Source organism: Cylas formicarius, unplaced genomic scaffold, assembly GCF_029955315.1.
Source record: "Cylas formicarius isolate icCylForm1 unplaced genomic scaffold, icCylForm1.1 PGA_scaffold_7__23_contigs__length_41026272, whole genome shotgun sequence".
NCBI classification, from domain to species: Eukaryota; Metazoa; Arthropoda; class Insecta; order Coleoptera; family Brentidae; genus Cylas; species Cylas formicarius.
Window position 1 is genome coordinate 38,890,758 of NW_026844352.1, and position 15,734 is coordinate 38,906,491.

The 15,734-nt window shown below is 32.3% G+C and overlaps 4 protein-coding genes across 4 annotated transcripts; 1 reads left to right on the forward strand and 3 right to left on the reverse strand.

The window, feature by feature from the left end:
- Positions 1–1,018: 1,018 nt before the first annotated feature.
- Positions 1,019–2,269, reverse strand: LOC132704876 (uncharacterized). Its single transcript, XM_060675181.1, has 4 exons — positions 2,196–2,269; positions 1,662–2,085; positions 1,444–1,545; positions 1,019–1,387 (listed from the first exon to the last, which is right to left on the reverse strand). Exons 1-4 carry the CDS (start codon positions 2,205–2,207, stop codon positions 1,263–1,265), a joined length of 663 nt encoding a protein of 220 aa, XP_060531164.1. The 5' UTR covers positions 2,208–2,269; the 3' UTR covers positions 1,019–1,262.
- Positions 2,270–5,435: 3,166 nt separating this feature from the next.
- LOC132705143 (uncharacterized) lies at positions 5,436–6,892 on the reverse strand. Its single transcript, XM_060675578.1, has 4 exons — positions 6,861–6,892; positions 6,051–6,330; positions 5,572–5,637; positions 5,436–5,476 (listed from the first exon to the last, which is right to left on the reverse strand). Exons 1-4 carry the CDS (start codon positions 6,870–6,872, stop codon positions 5,436–5,438), a joined length of 399 nt encoding a protein of 132 aa, XP_060531561.1. The 5' UTR covers positions 6,873–6,892.
- Positions 6,893–10,175: 3,283 nt separating this feature from the next.
- Positions 10,176–12,164, forward strand: LOC132705505 (gustatory receptor family protein 3-like). The gene is made up of 2 exons (XM_060676110.1): positions 10,176–11,030; positions 11,777–12,164. The coding sequence occupies exons 1-2, from the start codon at positions 10,179–10,181 to the stop codon at positions 12,065–12,067; spliced, it is 1,143 nt and encodes a 380-aa protein (XP_060532093.1). The 5' UTR covers positions 10,176–10,178; the 3' UTR covers positions 12,068–12,164.
- Positions 12,165–12,292: 128 nt separating this feature from the next.
- On the reverse strand, positions 12,293–14,366 carry LOC132705506 (cuticle protein 63-like). The gene is made up of 4 exons (XM_060676111.1): positions 14,212–14,366; positions 13,769–14,114; positions 13,150–13,227; positions 12,293–12,672 (listed from the first exon to the last, which is right to left on the reverse strand). Exons 1-4 carry the CDS (start codon positions 14,221–14,223, stop codon positions 12,524–12,526), a joined length of 585 nt encoding a protein of 194 aa, XP_060532094.1. The 5' UTR covers positions 14,224–14,366; the 3' UTR covers positions 12,293–12,523.
- Between the last annotated feature and the right edge of the window lie 1,368 nt (positions 14,367–15,734).

Sequence of the window (15,734 nt, forward strand, 5' to 3'; positions counted from 1 at the left end):
ATATATATATATATATATATATATATATATATATAGATATATATATATATATATATATATATATATATATATATATATATTATATATATATATATATATATATATATATATATATATATATATATATATATATATATATATATATATATATATAGTATATATATATATATACTATATATATATATATATATATATATATATATATATATATATATATATATATTATATATATATATATATATATATATATATATATATATATATATATTATATATATATATATATATATATATATATATATATAATATATATATATATATATATATATATATATATATATATATATATATATATATATATATATATATATATATATATATATATGTATATATATATATATATATATATATATATATATATATATATATATATTTTATTACTACTATTTATTTTGCAAAACTATATTCATACTCTCCTTAAATCAAAATCCATCAAACAGTAAACCAAATGTCGGTACTCATCCAAAATAATCGGAAATGTTGGTAACTATGGAAAAAGTGGATCCCGACACTAAAAATCACTTCGTGGCGGCGTTGTCAAGCTATACTTGATTTTTTCATTTTTAATTTTATTTGTTTCCAGCGTCAGTCCTGATGATCGGTTATTTTAAATATCTTAGACTACATTTTTCCCATTACACAAATATGGGCTATTGCTGTTGAGTGTTAAGTGTTTTTTGGTTCAACTTGCATTTCCGAAGTGTCTAGCCTGCTATGGTCAATCTTTGTGTATATCTAATCCATATATTAAGAGAATAGCAATTTCGATTACGTTTTAAAACTACATTACAAACTTGGGGCTTGGGCTTGGGCTTATTTATAGATTATAATTGTCGCAATTAATCACGCTTTTGCCGAAAAAAATGATTTCGCATGCTTCATATTTACGATCAAATAGGTTTCTGTGGGATTGAAGTTTTGTAATAAATACGAACCAAAGTAAATCAACAAAAGGCAAATTAATTTTTTAAAGTTCTTTATTGAACCCATTGCACCTTAAAATGTTATCAATGCATATAATTACAAAATGTACAAGGGAAGCAGTGTATAGGTCGGCATAACAAGAATCAGTCTAGAAATACTAATTAACAAAAATTTCTTAAAATACTATAAACTAGATGCACGTTGAGGAAAGTGTTTCTAGAAATATATTTTAGGAATATTTGATAATCGAATTTCGAAGATTTTTGACGATCTCAGACTTCAGTAATGTCCGTGACCATGAGCTAAAGTTGGTCCCCAAACTCCTTCGGCATGGATTTTGCCAGCGGGTCCGGAGATGGTTGCTGGGACGGCAATGGGTCCAGTTACGTGCACCCCATGATGTCCTGAAAAAGTACGATGTTCAATTCGATATTTGGAAAATATTTACCATCACACGTACCGATTCCAACTCCGGCACCGACGCCATCTCCCAATCCGCGTCCTAATCCACCTCCAAGTCCGATACCGGTTCCGAGGATACCACCATATCCACCAGCAGATCCTGTAAATAGAAAAGTATCTCCACTAAAACATCTCCTTCATTTAAATATCGACCCGGCCCACTATACGTTTCCTAACATTCTTATCGATTTTCTAATTCAATTAAGTTTTTCTTACCCAAAACGGCTACTCCTCCTGCACTAGCACCGATGATATGTGCTCCGCCAACTCTAGGTCCGACAATGGCGGCTCCTTCGGCACGGGGACCGACAATAGTTGCTCCGTGAGTTCGTGGTCCTACGATGGTTGCTCCATGAGTTTGTGGTCCTACAATCGATGCTCCGTGGGTTTGTGGTCCAACAATGGAAGCTCCACGCGTTTCGGGTCCAACGACAGATACTCCGTGAGTAGCGGGTCCAACTAATGTAGCTCCGTGCACTTCAGGTCCCACAATTGACGCACCGTTGTCAATTCCACCTGACAAGAGGACTCCGTGTCCCCCTAAGTCACCCCCAAGGGCCAGACCTACTCCGTGATTCAAAAGAATTCCATGTCCGTGAGGTACAGCGTAGACCGCAGAGAGAGCAGCAAGAGCGATGATCTGAGAGTAATTAAGATAATTAAACTCTATCTTATTGATAAGTGACGTAATAATTTTCAAAATTTATAAACCAAAAATATTACTAATAAATTCAATTTTATGCTGCTTACCAAACGGTTCATTTTTTATTTAGGATGTATTTGACCTGACAACCGAAGTGGACTGTGCCCCGTGACTTAAAAACACCCCATATAAATACTCAGTTTGTTGACCTTGACGTATTTGTTCGAAACAATTTGTGCCGATCAAAAAATACGTTTGCAAGTAATTGTTGAAATAATGGTTTTATTAATATTCAATGAGGCAAAAATTATCCCATATGGTAAGACAGCGGATATTAATTCTCGACCTGCTAATGATACCTTTCTTTGTATATATCAAGATTGGAGTTTTTCTGTCTAGCACATTTTCTTAATGTTTCGCAGCAAAATTGTTTTAATTCTATTGCAGTGTATTGCATTTTGTCGTTCGGCGGATTACTTTATGACACCACTTAAACTTAAAACCACTCGAAAACCAAGCGGATCCGCGTCGAGGTTAAGGAAAATTTTGCTGCTTCTTTAATTCTTGCCCCTGTCACTGTATTACTCTATAAGGTATACATACGTACAGGATCCGCCGAGTGAAGATTGGTCTGGCGTGGGAGTTGTTAAATAATTCGAATTTTTAAGATATAAAGCATTTCTTGTTTCGTTGATATTGGGGATAGTCTAAATCAGATAGAAAAAAACGTAGATGTGTGTCTCGTTTGCTTTTTTAGTGTTTTGTTTAATGGCGGAATGAGGTCTACGCTAACTAGATTGGGTTAAAAGCTTTCTAGAGACTTTGTTGACGTATTATTATTGTTTTTATGTTTTTTTTATTATATTATTATTATATATAATAAAATAAGACCGAATAAAATATTAAGTATTACATATTGTTGCATATTCTCCTTAAATACGCCACTGAAGTCGGTCAGAAAAGTTATAGAACAATTTTTATTTGGCATGTAATATCAAGAAAAAGAGACTGAACAGTTCGAGGACCATACTAAGTTGCTCAGAAGACACAGCTTCAACTTTTAGTAGAAAGGTCAATTCTCAGTAATCCATAGGCGTCTTAATTATATATGAGAAAAATTATTACTTTTTCAATAATCATTATTTCATATTCACACTTAACGTCGCAGGTGTCTCAGGTCTCTAATGTTATCTTAAATCTTAAATAAATGTCCATATCCAAAAAGAAAACGCATCTTTATAAACTTGGTGCCATTAAAAAGAACTTTTCCTAGTATATCGTTCTTACTATGTGTGACGCGACTGCGATTGCTAACGTTGTCACCAGGTGGCATTTTCTGACATATCGCAAAAAGAATAGATAACAGAAACAGGAATAAAACAATATTACTTTTTTAATTCACTGAACAATCAAATAAGGGCTCAACAAGCCAGTGAAAACCGAATCTTATAATATCTTCAGCTTAACCTAAAATATGATTAAAAGAACTTAACATTCAAAAAAAGATTGATTCTGGGAAAAAAATCACTTTATGGGTTTTTTGCTAATGTCTAATTATCCAGGATTTACATAATAAATCGGTAACTTTTTATTTAGGCTGTCAAATGAAATCTAGGATAAAAAAGAAAAAGTGTTCGTATCTTTTACTCTTTTTACAGTTGAACTGAGGTGGTTTTTACTTTTACAATTAAATTATATTAAAAAATATTAAAATTTCCACAATTTTGATATTTTACATAATAAATCAAAAAGCAAAAAATTAAATTTGTTGGAACCTATGGAAATTAACAAATTGAGATATTCCAACCTATTACTTAATGATCAATTGGATTTAAATAGTTCTTATGCTTTTTAAAAAACTTCTGGATTCCTCCTGCGTCGGTTTTTGCTTAGTCGAAATTGCTGACGTTTCGCCAATCATCCTGTTGGCTTCTTCAGAGCTCGACTCAAACTGGTTTCAATTTCGACTAAACAAAAATCGACGCAGGAGGAATGCAGAGGTTTTGTAAAAAGCATTACAGTAGCCTGTGGAAGTTTCTTTGAAAAATTAAATAGTTGTTATATTTAAATTTAATTTTATTTAAACTTATAACCGTAATTAAGAATTTTTTACTACCTGTTCATATATATGTATATATATATATATATATATATATATATATATATATATATATATATATATATATATATATATATATATATATATATATATATATATATATATATATATATATATATATATATATATATTTCAATACACAATATATATATATATATATATATATATATATATATATATATATTTCAATACACAATATATATATATATATATATATATATATATATATATATATATATATATATATATATATATATATATATATATATATATATATATATATATATATATATATATATATATATATATATATATATATTGTGTATTGAAATAATTCTTCTTTCGTATCGCGTCGATTTCTTCTAGACACTGGATTACGGGGAAAAAAAAAGTATAAAAAAAACAGCAGTCAGGAAATTAAGCATTAATAACAACTTTTAAAGCGTTAATTTCTTCAATTCATATCTTAGATTTTTTTTTTTTAATTTCGGTTACACTTCGTTTCCTGAATATCGTGCCTCGTTGCCCTTACTTGAATACCTGGCATAAACCAGCTTGATTATTATTGACAACCAAATAACTGGTCTATAAATTTCATAAACTACTAATTATTTCTTAAATAAATACAGCTCTGGGATGTTCGCTAGGATATGACGCCATTTCTAATACATATGTTCTAATTAATTAAGCACAGAAGGTCCGAGAGTCCGCATAATCCTTTTGTTATATCGCAAATAACAAACTACTTTCCGGCTGTTAATTTCGCAGCATGTAATTAACAGTTTCAGTGACACTGCAGATCAAAGAATATAGTAATTCCTACACAAATCGAAAATTATATGGGTATTGGTCAAGTGAAAGTAAAACATCTAGTCCGACATTTGCGATTTTTAAATATTTATGGGTGACTCACACAGAGGGAAGCAGAACGAGAAGAAGAATAAAGAAGTAATTATAATAATTATAATGTCTAACTATCTTAGTTTAAAAAAAAAAAAATCCAAAAATTTTTCTTTATTTAATCTCTATGAAAATCGTACACAGTAATTCAATGCAAATTGGTTGCATTTACAGTTAACTGCCGCTCTAAACACTACGAGCAATAATAAAACTAGGAAAATTGGAGATTTCAGTTTAGTTACCCATTAGACTAGAAATTCGATGTTTTGGGATTTGTGTTTTTGAAGCCGTGACTACAAATTATTCTAAAATTCGTCCCCAGACGCTGTCAGCGTGAATTTTTCCGGAAGATGTAAACTCCGCGATGACCTGTACAGGGCCACAGTATTTTGTTATTATTTTATATATTTATTCCAAATGTCTTCAATTTTTTTGAATAATAGCTACACACAATCAGTACTTACCCTTTGTCTGTTCAATTTCTTTGAGTTGTTTTCCTACATCAATACGCCTGTGGTGAGTCACAAGACCTTAAAATATAATTTATCTTAATTGGAATTATTGTAATATAGTTATTTAATGATTTTTGCGAAAACACAAAAATCTCGTAAAAAAATACGAAACCATTTCTCAAATGTAAGCTTCAGTTAATATTCGAAAAAATATACTAGTCGTAGAAATTCATCCTTAATGGCTGTAACCTCAAATTTCATTAACTTGACATACTCTACCAAATAAATTCAATGTGAAACGTTGCTTTCTGGTGACGCAAATTAATAAGTCACACGAAGGGAATAAATTTATGAAAATACAAATGAGTAGTGGTCGCTATTACCGACCAATTGATATTTTTTCCAGCTCCAAGCACTTCTTTCATCAGAAAGTAGATGGAGCAGTAAAATTTTAATAAATATTAATTATGTTAACTCATTGAATATATTACACATGTCTACATCGGCTTCTCTGCGTTCGTTGGAAGTAATAATGGTATCACCATGATTGCGGGGTTCCCTAATAGTTGCGCCATAAGTTTGTGGTCCGACAATGATAACTCCTTGTGTTTGGGGTCCAACGACGGTAGCTTCGTGAGTTGCAGGCCCGATAATTGAAATTTGATGAGTTACTGCACCGATGACGTAAGAAGGCCGATGTTGCGTTGCTCCACCTATCTGGTGAAGGTGTGGTTTAGCATAAACCACAGATATTGTAACCAAAGATATGATCTGTAAGTGAAAAAAATATTTGGAATATAAAAACTGATTAGTAACGTTAGTAAAAAAAGCATGACAAATCTGAAAAAAACAGCGTGATAAGTAAAAATTAAAAAAATCTGAACGTATAAATATGAAACTGAAAAATCAGAATTGAAAATGATCGAGAAATAGAGACAAAAACAGGATTGAATTGACATGTTAAAGTGGAACTACTCGAAAATAAAATTGCTAGAGATTTCTCCAATTACCAGAGCGTATTCTAACAACACTTGTAAGGGACCTACAACGTTCACAACGTGAATGTAGTTACAAAACATAGGAAACAAGTAAACGCAAATAAACAATAAAAGCTCTCGGATTAATGTTATTTAAATTGTCGCAGGCAGAAAAATTGGATCACTTTCTCGACGAAAGTATAACCGCCCAAGCAAACAACGCTCCGACGTAATCAACTCGACTTGACGTACATCTTGGCTTTTATTGAATTGGACATGGATCGATGAAATTAAAGGAAAATTAATATTACTATTTCATCTTACCGCGCAATTCATTTTGGTGGTAGGTTTTTCGATTTATTCTTATATTACACTGACACACAATCCCCTGAACCCTGAATAAATAGCTAATATGTCGACCTTCATTTTCTTGTTAATATGTGCGGTTTCCAAAAAATACTAAATATTTGCATTTACGCCAAATCGATTAATTAAAACCAAACGCAGCGGTTAAAACGAACCCCCATACCTATGTCAGTTTTTAAATTTCCTAATTAAGATTCTTCGAAATATTTATAGTTAAAGCTATGAAAAAGAAATTAATTTATTACTGGTTGAAAATTATTGATGACCAAAAACGTAAAGGATTCAAAACATAATAATTAATAATTAAAAAATAAATTGCTTTACAAAGAAAAAACATCTTAAGTTCTTCGGATGGCGGGTTTCAGCTTTCATCCTAGGAACCCTTAAGAACCGAACTTTATGAAAAATTTCAGTTTTTTTAATTTAAAATGTACGAAATATATTTAATTAAAACCACGAAAAATTAGTATGGTAAAATACAAATAACAAATAACAAACAAATCTTAAATTAATTTAAAAAATCAAAATCCCAGGGTTTACTTATTGAAAAAGAGCAAGGAAGAACTTGAATCTCAGATTAAAAATCAAAACACAAGTTAAGACAATGATTATTTTATGGTGAGAATCTTTCAGGGAAAAACAAACTAAAGCGCTATTTGCTGAATGCGGTCCTAAGGTTTCCAAAAGGCTAATTTGCTGTGGAAAGGTTCATATTGACGGGGAAAGATACCCTGTATATGAGGATATTAGCATATTAAGGTGCTACAACTGCCAAGAGTACCACCACAGAGGTGGTGGAGACATTTGATGGACCATGACTCAGCAAAAATCAACTGTCCAACCTATCAATGCTACCTAGGGATAGCTAAAGCTAGAATTAACTATGGCTAATCAAGAAATACAACACTCGGTGCGTGTTGATCCTGGTTAGATAGTTAACTTTGCAAGTAGGAGCAATATACTATTAGTGTTATGCACCTAAACACTCCTGGTATCAAATCAAACTTTGATAAATTGTTAATATTTTTGGAAACGCACAACTTCACTTTTGAACTAATAGTTTTAGGCGAATTATCCTATATTTGAAAATTGTAAGCTGCCAATAACTGCGGTAACGGTAACTAGAATCTCAATGAATATACAAAATATGGATTTGTGCTTCTTTGCCATATATAGATCTGCATCTTCAAATGCAAACAATTTCTTAGGCTGTATTAACGATTTCTTTGAACATAAAAGCAAAACACAGCTTCGCGTTCGCTTAGGGGATATTAATATAAATATTCTCAATAATGATGATCCAAACATTTTAAAATACAGGAGGATATCACAAGAGAAGAATCTGGAGCATGTCTAGATTATTTGTTTCTTAGAAGTCACACTAGAACTAAATACCATAATACTTTTTATAATACAACAGAATGACGTAAAATGTTGTCTGAGAAAAATGAATAATGGGGGATCTTACGAAGGTCTTTGAGAGTTTCCCAGAACTTGTCGCTTGAGGCTTTGGAAGTTTGCGGAGTGAGGGGGATTGTGTTGGAGGTTTTTGAGAGCAACCTTACAGATCTCCTCCAAGAGGTCAGGATCGGGAAGACCATAAGCGAGATAGGGACAGTTAAACACGGCAAACCACAGGGTACGGTAATAGGACCAATACGTTTTATTATTTACTTGGAAAGCTTACGCAGCATATGCCGATAATACCTTCATAGTTTTCTTTGCAGAAACTTGGTCAAAAGTCAGAGAAAAGGTAAAAACCGGTTTTATGAGCATTAAAAATATCCATCTAAAACAGCTTTGTATACAATAGCTGCATAATATGATTCCTGCTAATTTACGTTACTGTGACTACAGCAGTCTGCACAATTAGGCACATACAGGTCCTAGGTACTAGGTACTTTACTAGGTACTAGGTACTAGGTATTAGGTACTTTACTAGGTACTAGGTACTAGGTACTAGGTATTAGGTAGTAGGTACTTTACCTAGGTGACAGATTAGCGATAACGAGGTGTAATTAGTCTCGAAATTGTCTTCTTTGGTAATAATTTTTTTAGTAGTAATTTATTGGAAAATATGTTTGTCTAAATAATTGATAGTTATTTTTTAATTTAGTAGCACACATTGGATGGCCTATACTTAATTTTTCTTATAAATGCTGGGGCAACGCCAGTTTTTAACGACTTTTGTGTAATTTTCGAACTAACCCAATTTGATTCAACACCTTAATCTCCCAGAAGGTTTCGCCCATAGATTAAACGAACTTATTAAAATATCATTTTCATTTAATTTTAGTTTCTTTCTAACTATCTTGCCGTTTTTCGAAAGTCAATCAATAAAGTGGGAAGATTCCATCCTGTCGCTCTCCAAAGCGTTCTTGATGAACAGGGCTACAATTGAAAGGATCATACTTCATTAGATTATTGTAATTAAAACAGATGTCCAAAAAAGAGCGAAATAGTTGGAAAGAAACTTAAAATTAAGTGAACATGAGGTTTAACGAAGTTTTTTTTTATTTATTATTATTATTTTATTTTATTATTCTGTCTATGTGTAAAACTTTGTGCGAAATGTCGGTTTTCAGTTGATATTTCAAAGATGGGAAAGAAATAAATATGGGGAAACTAGCGCAAAAGTGGATTAGTTTCATTCCTAGAATTCGAAGGCATATAGAGGTGTGCTATTTAAAAATACTTAATACAGCATGTTTCTAGAACTCCCGTACAAAATCTGAACAGCCTGTATCTAAAATGGTAGCAAAGGAAGGAAAGAATACCAGAAATTGGTTGGAGAAGTACCACTTTCTATTAAAGCACCAAATTGCTTAAAAATCTAGGAAATTATTTTTTGTTTCAATAACGGACAGGGTAGAATCTAAAAATGAAATGATATACAGGGGGTACCTCTTGTATCACCCCGTATAATTTCACAAGTTTTTTTGATGGCGGCTTATCTTTGTAAAGGAAATTGTCGTTGCCCCAGAATCTATCAGAAAAAATAACTATAGATTCTGACGAACTTTTTATAATGTGAATGTGTGCAATAACGAGATTTTGATCATATTTAAAAAAAAAAACACCCTTAAAACTGAAACATTTATTTTGAGTAGCCACGTATATCCTAAGACGGCCATACTATATATTTCATTAATTTCATTGCTTTGCTACCAGTGCCAAACATAATAAAATCCAATAATTAGAGTAGTGGACACTGGTTGCTAAGGGTTTAAAAGTCGATACTGCAGACAGTATTCGTTCCGTTATAAGCTGTTAACTATGTTGATGCACGGTAAGAGGTCGATTCTGTTTATAAAACCGATTGTGATTTATTGCAATATTTTTGGTGTCATACCTCTGTATAATTTCGAGAAGAGAGAAGTGTCAATAAATAATTGGTACTACAGTTGGGTGGCTTTACATTGGATGTTTATGCTCGTCATGCTAATATACGAATATTTCGTAAAATGTGTGGAACTGAAAGCAAAGAATTCCGAATACGTATTTTTAATATTTGAAACGATAACTACCTTGTTGGGAACGCTGACGATATTCATGATGTTGTTTAACGGGCATTGCAAAACTAAGCAATGGGAGGAACTTTTCAGACGGATTTCCTTTATGGAGAATATTGTTAATTTAAACACCGAACACATGAAAGAGACGAATTTCTTTAAATGCCCGTTTTTGCATTTTATCTGCATAAATTTTATTTTTTTTATCTTAAATATCACTCGGGTGGACAGTAAATACTTTCCTCTCAATCACCGACAGATAACGTTTTACTACAGTTTCCTGTACTTACTGATTCAAAGCAATTTCACGTCGTCCATATTGTACAAATACGAAGATATAAACAGAAATTTGTTGAAATTGAGGAAAGCGAATGTTTTACAATCGACCACTGCTCTAAGGAGGATTAAGAAATGTCGAAAAATGTATCATGAAATGGGGAAGATCATCGGTATTTTGAACGACCTGTTTGGATTTCCTTTATTTTCAATATACGGATTTTGTGGATGTCAAATTTTATACCTCTGCACCGACGTATATGTAATTGTAGCCATTCCTACCCATATGGCTGCTTACTCCTGGCCATTGAATTCTGCTCTTGTCACCGTGTTGGTTGTAGTAAGTTACAGCGAATTTTACTTTTTAAATTTTTAGCTTTATATAAATAATGTTTTATCGCTTCTCTGGTTACGTTATTTACTATGTGTATACAAATTTTTAAATCACAAATTCAAACGTACTTCAACTATGTCACTATAAGATTCAAGTATCTTTATATGGCTCTTTTAATTAACAATTGTCATTAAATTTAGTGGTGCGACTTTTCTAGTGTTACAACCGAAAATTTTGGAGACAAACTCAGCAAACCCAACAAAACTTATTCTTACCGTATTCTGAAAAAAAATAGCTAGGCATATTAGCCTATTTTGTTTAATTAAAAACTAATTATTAACTCATAATTAAACACTCAAATTTGCAAATCACCGTTTTGCAATATAAATACTGTGGCACCATATTTAGAACAACACAAAAAATGTTTCCGTTGTTCTAGCAAAAGTGTCATAATAATAATAATAATAATAAATAAATAATAATGATTCAAAGTCATACAATATTTGGTTATACTTCCTCTCGCACCACTTTTGTTTCATTTTGTTAAAGAAATACGCTGAATATAAATGTGTTTTTTGATTCAACGGAAAAATCCAAATTTATATGTTATTTTTAACTGAAAATAGGTATTTGTTGAGGTAGTAAATATTTTTAAAATTTTAATTTAAAATAAAAAAACTATATATTTTTAATTCGTGTGAAAACATATAGGGCCTTATAATTACTGAAATATTTCTTTGAACTAATTGTAGCTGACCCTGTGGATCACATCGATTCACTACGACATGGTGTCCAGTCAATCCAATAAGCTAGTAACAACTTGCTATGCGATCCAGAAAAACCTGAATATTTTTTGCGAGAGGAGGCAGGAACTTGTCGATTTCTGCGATCAAATCGAAATGAGGAAAGTCAAATTTAGTGCCGCCCGATTTTTCACCATAAATCGATCAGTTATCTTCACTCATGTTAGTGTGGCCGCCAGTTATTTTATAGTGATAGTGCAATTTCTAAATGCCGATAAAAAAGATCGGGAACTATCATAACAAAGAAGCAATTTGAAAAATATTGTTTACATTCCCGGTCTGAAAAAGGTGTTTGTGAGTCAAGATTTTCCAAAGTAGATAAAATTGTTACGAGTGTCTGTAATGAAATAATGTATTATAAGAGTGTTTCTAGTTAATGCGTGTTTGTTATTCGATCCATTTTGAGACCATATGCACATACTTAAGTGTCGATCAGGTTTTCGAAAAATAGTCAATTCCACAACCTTGCGAATAAGTCCTTTATTGAACGCGTTTGCCTGCAATAAGTTATATAATACAAAATATACAATATGTATACACGGAAATCGTCTCCAAGAAGGTGAAGCCTCGAAACAAAAGCTTCCCAAAATATTTACATAAAAAGGTAGCTAATTAACGTAACATCTTTCTAACGAAATATATTGGGAACGTTTCTCCCGAGTTTTTTTTTTTAATTTTTCTAACGGCTCTCGTTTTTTACCAATGACCATGACCATGACCATGAGCTAAAGTCGGCCCCCACAGACCGTCAGCATGAATGGCACCGGCTGGTCCTGCGATGGTAGCTGGAACAGTTGGTGGTCCGGCAACAGTTACTCCATGGGCGAAAGCTCCGTATCCGTGTCCTGGTTGCATAATAAGCATAATACCCGGCAATCAAAACCATTTCATTTCTGTAGTGTTATTTGAGTTCTCTAATTTCGAGAAATTTATTAAATATAATTTTTGATATATTTTACATATGGATGCTATATATACAAGACTGATTTATAAAGATACAATAAAAAACAGTCCCTCTCTCCTTCATAAAAACCAAAAATTAAGTTTTGTACCCTACCTTATTTTTATCAAAATATCTCTTGTAGATTAATCATGAGTTATTCAGTTTCGTTCATATTTGCATGTTATTAATCTACATAATATGCTAATATCTGGTTCGCGTGGTATAATAATATCGTAATTCCAGAATATCAGTAAAAATAACTTTGGAATTTTGAAATTTGTCAAATTTTTACTGTTTTTTTCAAACATTTTTCTTAGTGTAACTGAAGCTTTTAAGAATTTTTGGCTCGCAATTAAAAAAAAAATACTCAATAACTTACCGCCCAATCCAAGTCCAAGACCCACTCCTCCTAAACCGACAGCTGGGCCAGCTACTACAGCACCGTGAGCAACAGGTCCTGCAGATATTCAAATTAATAATTATTTATTCAATTATTCGATAATAAATTATCTTTAATATATTTTAATGCTAATACATATTCAATTTTAGTTTAGCATCCGAAAATCAAAAGTATTCCGTATAAAGCAAACAAAATGAGTTTCTTTGGTCGCTATTTTCAATTTTCTATCCATCAATGCATCAACGAAACATACCAGTGCGATTAATAATTTTTGTAGTTTTATAATTTTTTCAGGACCACGTCAAATAGCTATTTTGAATGTTCTACCGGGTATACGGAATTGCCTTTTTATGCTGCGAACCCCTATATTGAAAATTTTATATTAAATTAAATTATATTATATTAAAATTAAAAGTGATGATTTTATTCTATTGCGTTGTTTCAAAAGTAGATTTGGAAGCAAAATAACATTAGGAAAAACACGGAATAGGCAAAAAAATGTATTTTGTGTGGAATAATTGAAGAAATTTTTGTCGGGGTAGTATTTAGAATTTTTCCAATTTTTCAATTAAAAACTCAGAGACGAATTCAGACTTACCGACGACTGCAGCTCCGTGGGCAGTTGGTCCAATAACAGCTGCACCACCGTCAGTGGGTCCAACGACGGTTGCTCCATGAGTTGAGGGTCCAACCACGGTTGCTCCATGAGTAGAAGGTCCAACAATGGCAGCTCCATGAGTGGCCGGTCCAACGACCGAAACTCCGGCAGCCACTGGTCCTACAACGGCAGCGCCATGAGCTGCGGGTCCTGCCAAAACGGCTCCATGACCCAGACCGACACCGTAACCTCCGTATCCTCCATATCCCAGTCCGTATCCTCCGTGTCCCAGGACAAGGCCTGAAGGAGCAGCGCAGGCTACAGAGAGGGTGGCGAGCGTCAAGATCTAAAAAAAAAACACATTAAAAAAATAGTTTTAAAATATTCAGTTTTCTACAACATTTCTCAAAAGTCGTTATTGTAAATGTATCGACGGTGCTTACCAAAGCGTTCATTTTTCTGAGATCGTCTTGCGCTGGTAACGGAATCAGACTGTGCCCTCTGACTGACCAACACCCCGTATAAATAGATCACCACTTGACCTTCGCTTCGTTCGCGGAACAAATGCTCTCAAAAATCGCCTTTGTGAGTAATTACTCGAGTAATATTATTTAATATGGCACAAAAGTTGGGAAGTGATCCGTTACGGTAGTACGGGCAGTACGTACTTTCGCATAGCATTGAAAATCCGCCGATCCGATTTTTTTCCCGATCCATTTTAAAGGTGAATTCCGTTTGATCTTGTTAGGAAAATGCATGAATGGGTGTTGGCTGCAACGTGATAAATAAGTGGGTTGCTTAATACAGGATCTCCTCCTAGGATAAGCAACAAACGCGGCGACCTTTACTGAAAACGTTTATTTATTCGAATATTTATATATTTTTTCACTTGCATTAAGGGATGAGTATAAAGTAATCGTCGCTGCTTCTAAGCAAGTAGAACCTAGTTATCTGTAAGCCCCCGCAAATAAAAATTTTTTATCGCAACCAAAGAAGACGTTCAAAAATAAGATTATTTAGTTGAACAGCAAATTGAAACAAGTTTTTTCAATTTTTCTAAAATCTTTTTTTTTTAATTTTTGCCAGCTCTAAAAAAATAGACTAAAATATAATCCAAGAAAATATTAAATGATATAAACAGTTTCTTTTCAAAAATCAAATTTCTTGGCCACTTATGGTATTTAAATATCTCAACATAGTTTTGACTTAATTTTGCGATAATGGCTATGTACCGAGTGTCTTCAAAATGTGAAAAGCCCATGCCAAATTCGAAATTTCAAATAGAAACTCCCAATTGTTTAAGGTGGATTCGAATTTTTGTGAAAATGCGATTTTTCACACATTTAGAAGCACACTGCAGAGTAGCAAATAAACAATTATGACAAATTTAAAACGTCTTCGATCCTGCTCGTTGAGGTCAGTTTCAAAAATTTCTAAATACATATCTTCTTTCTATCTTCTCTTCTCTCTATCTTCTATCTTCTCTTTCGCCAATTAATTTTTATACAATTTATCTAGTGCACAACTATTCCTATCAGTACATAAATTCCATGGAACAATTATTAAAATAAATAAGAACTGAAAGTTCAGATTTTCACGAAATTATATATTATGACATGACAATTGTTTCGACAACACCGTGTCTTTATCAAATGTTGATATTCACAGTCACATGACGAAATTGCGTCTCAAATGCTATATAGCATTTAGAAATAGCATATACTACTTGTATTTTTCAAAACGGCGGACATATTGAAAAACTAATTTAATTAATTTTACTTGTAAGCATTAGTAGTTAGTATTTGACTCAGTAAGAGGGTTTTACACCGATATTTAATGGTTTATAAAGATTTTCACTACTATAATGCTTAAAGACGCCAATTTTGACTAGTATTTGAAAGATATTGACATGAATATGTAACTTTTTGGATCGAAAATTGATAGTTTAAGCTGATATTTGCAGTTT

Excerpts from the sequence above, each read along its gene's own strand:
- LOC132704876 (XM_060675181.1), bottom strand. Across the intron at positions 1,546-1,661 it reads AGGAGGAGTAGCCGTTTTGG|GATCTGCTGGTGGATATGGT; the intron begins GTAAGAAAAACT and ends TTCTATTTACAG. Across the intron at positions 1,388-1,443 it reads CGGTGCCGGAGTTGGAATCG|GACATCATGGGGTGCACGTA; the intron begins GTACGTGTGATG and ends GTACTTTTTCAG.
- LOC132705143 (XM_060675578.1), bottom strand. Across the intron at positions 5,638-6,050 it reads AGAAGCCGATGTAGACATGT|GTCTTGTGACTCACCACAGG; the intron begins GTAATATATTCA and ends TTATATTTTAAG. Across the intron at positions 5,477-5,571 it reads AGAAATTGAACAGACAAAGG|GTCATCGCGGAGTTTACATC; the intron begins GTAAGTACTGAT and ends GGCCCTGTACAG.
- LOC132705505 (XM_060676110.1), top strand. The coding sequence starts at position 10,179 with ATGTTGATGCACGGTAAGAGGTCGATTCTGTTTATAAAACCGATTGTG. Across the intron at positions 11,031-11,776 it reads TTGTCACCGTGTTGGTTGTA|CTGACCCTGTGGATCACATC; the intron begins GTAAGTTACAGC and ends AACTAATTGTAG.
- LOC132705506 (XM_060676111.1), bottom strand. Across the intron at positions 13,228-13,768 it reads CCACGGAGCTGCAGTCGTCG|GACCTGTTGCTCACGGTGCT; the intron begins GTAAGTCTGAAT and ends GAATATCTGCAG. Across the intron at positions 12,673-13,149 it reads TCTTGGACTTGGATTGGGCG|GACACGGATACGGAGCTTTC; the intron begins GTAAGTTATTGA and ends TTATGCAACCAG.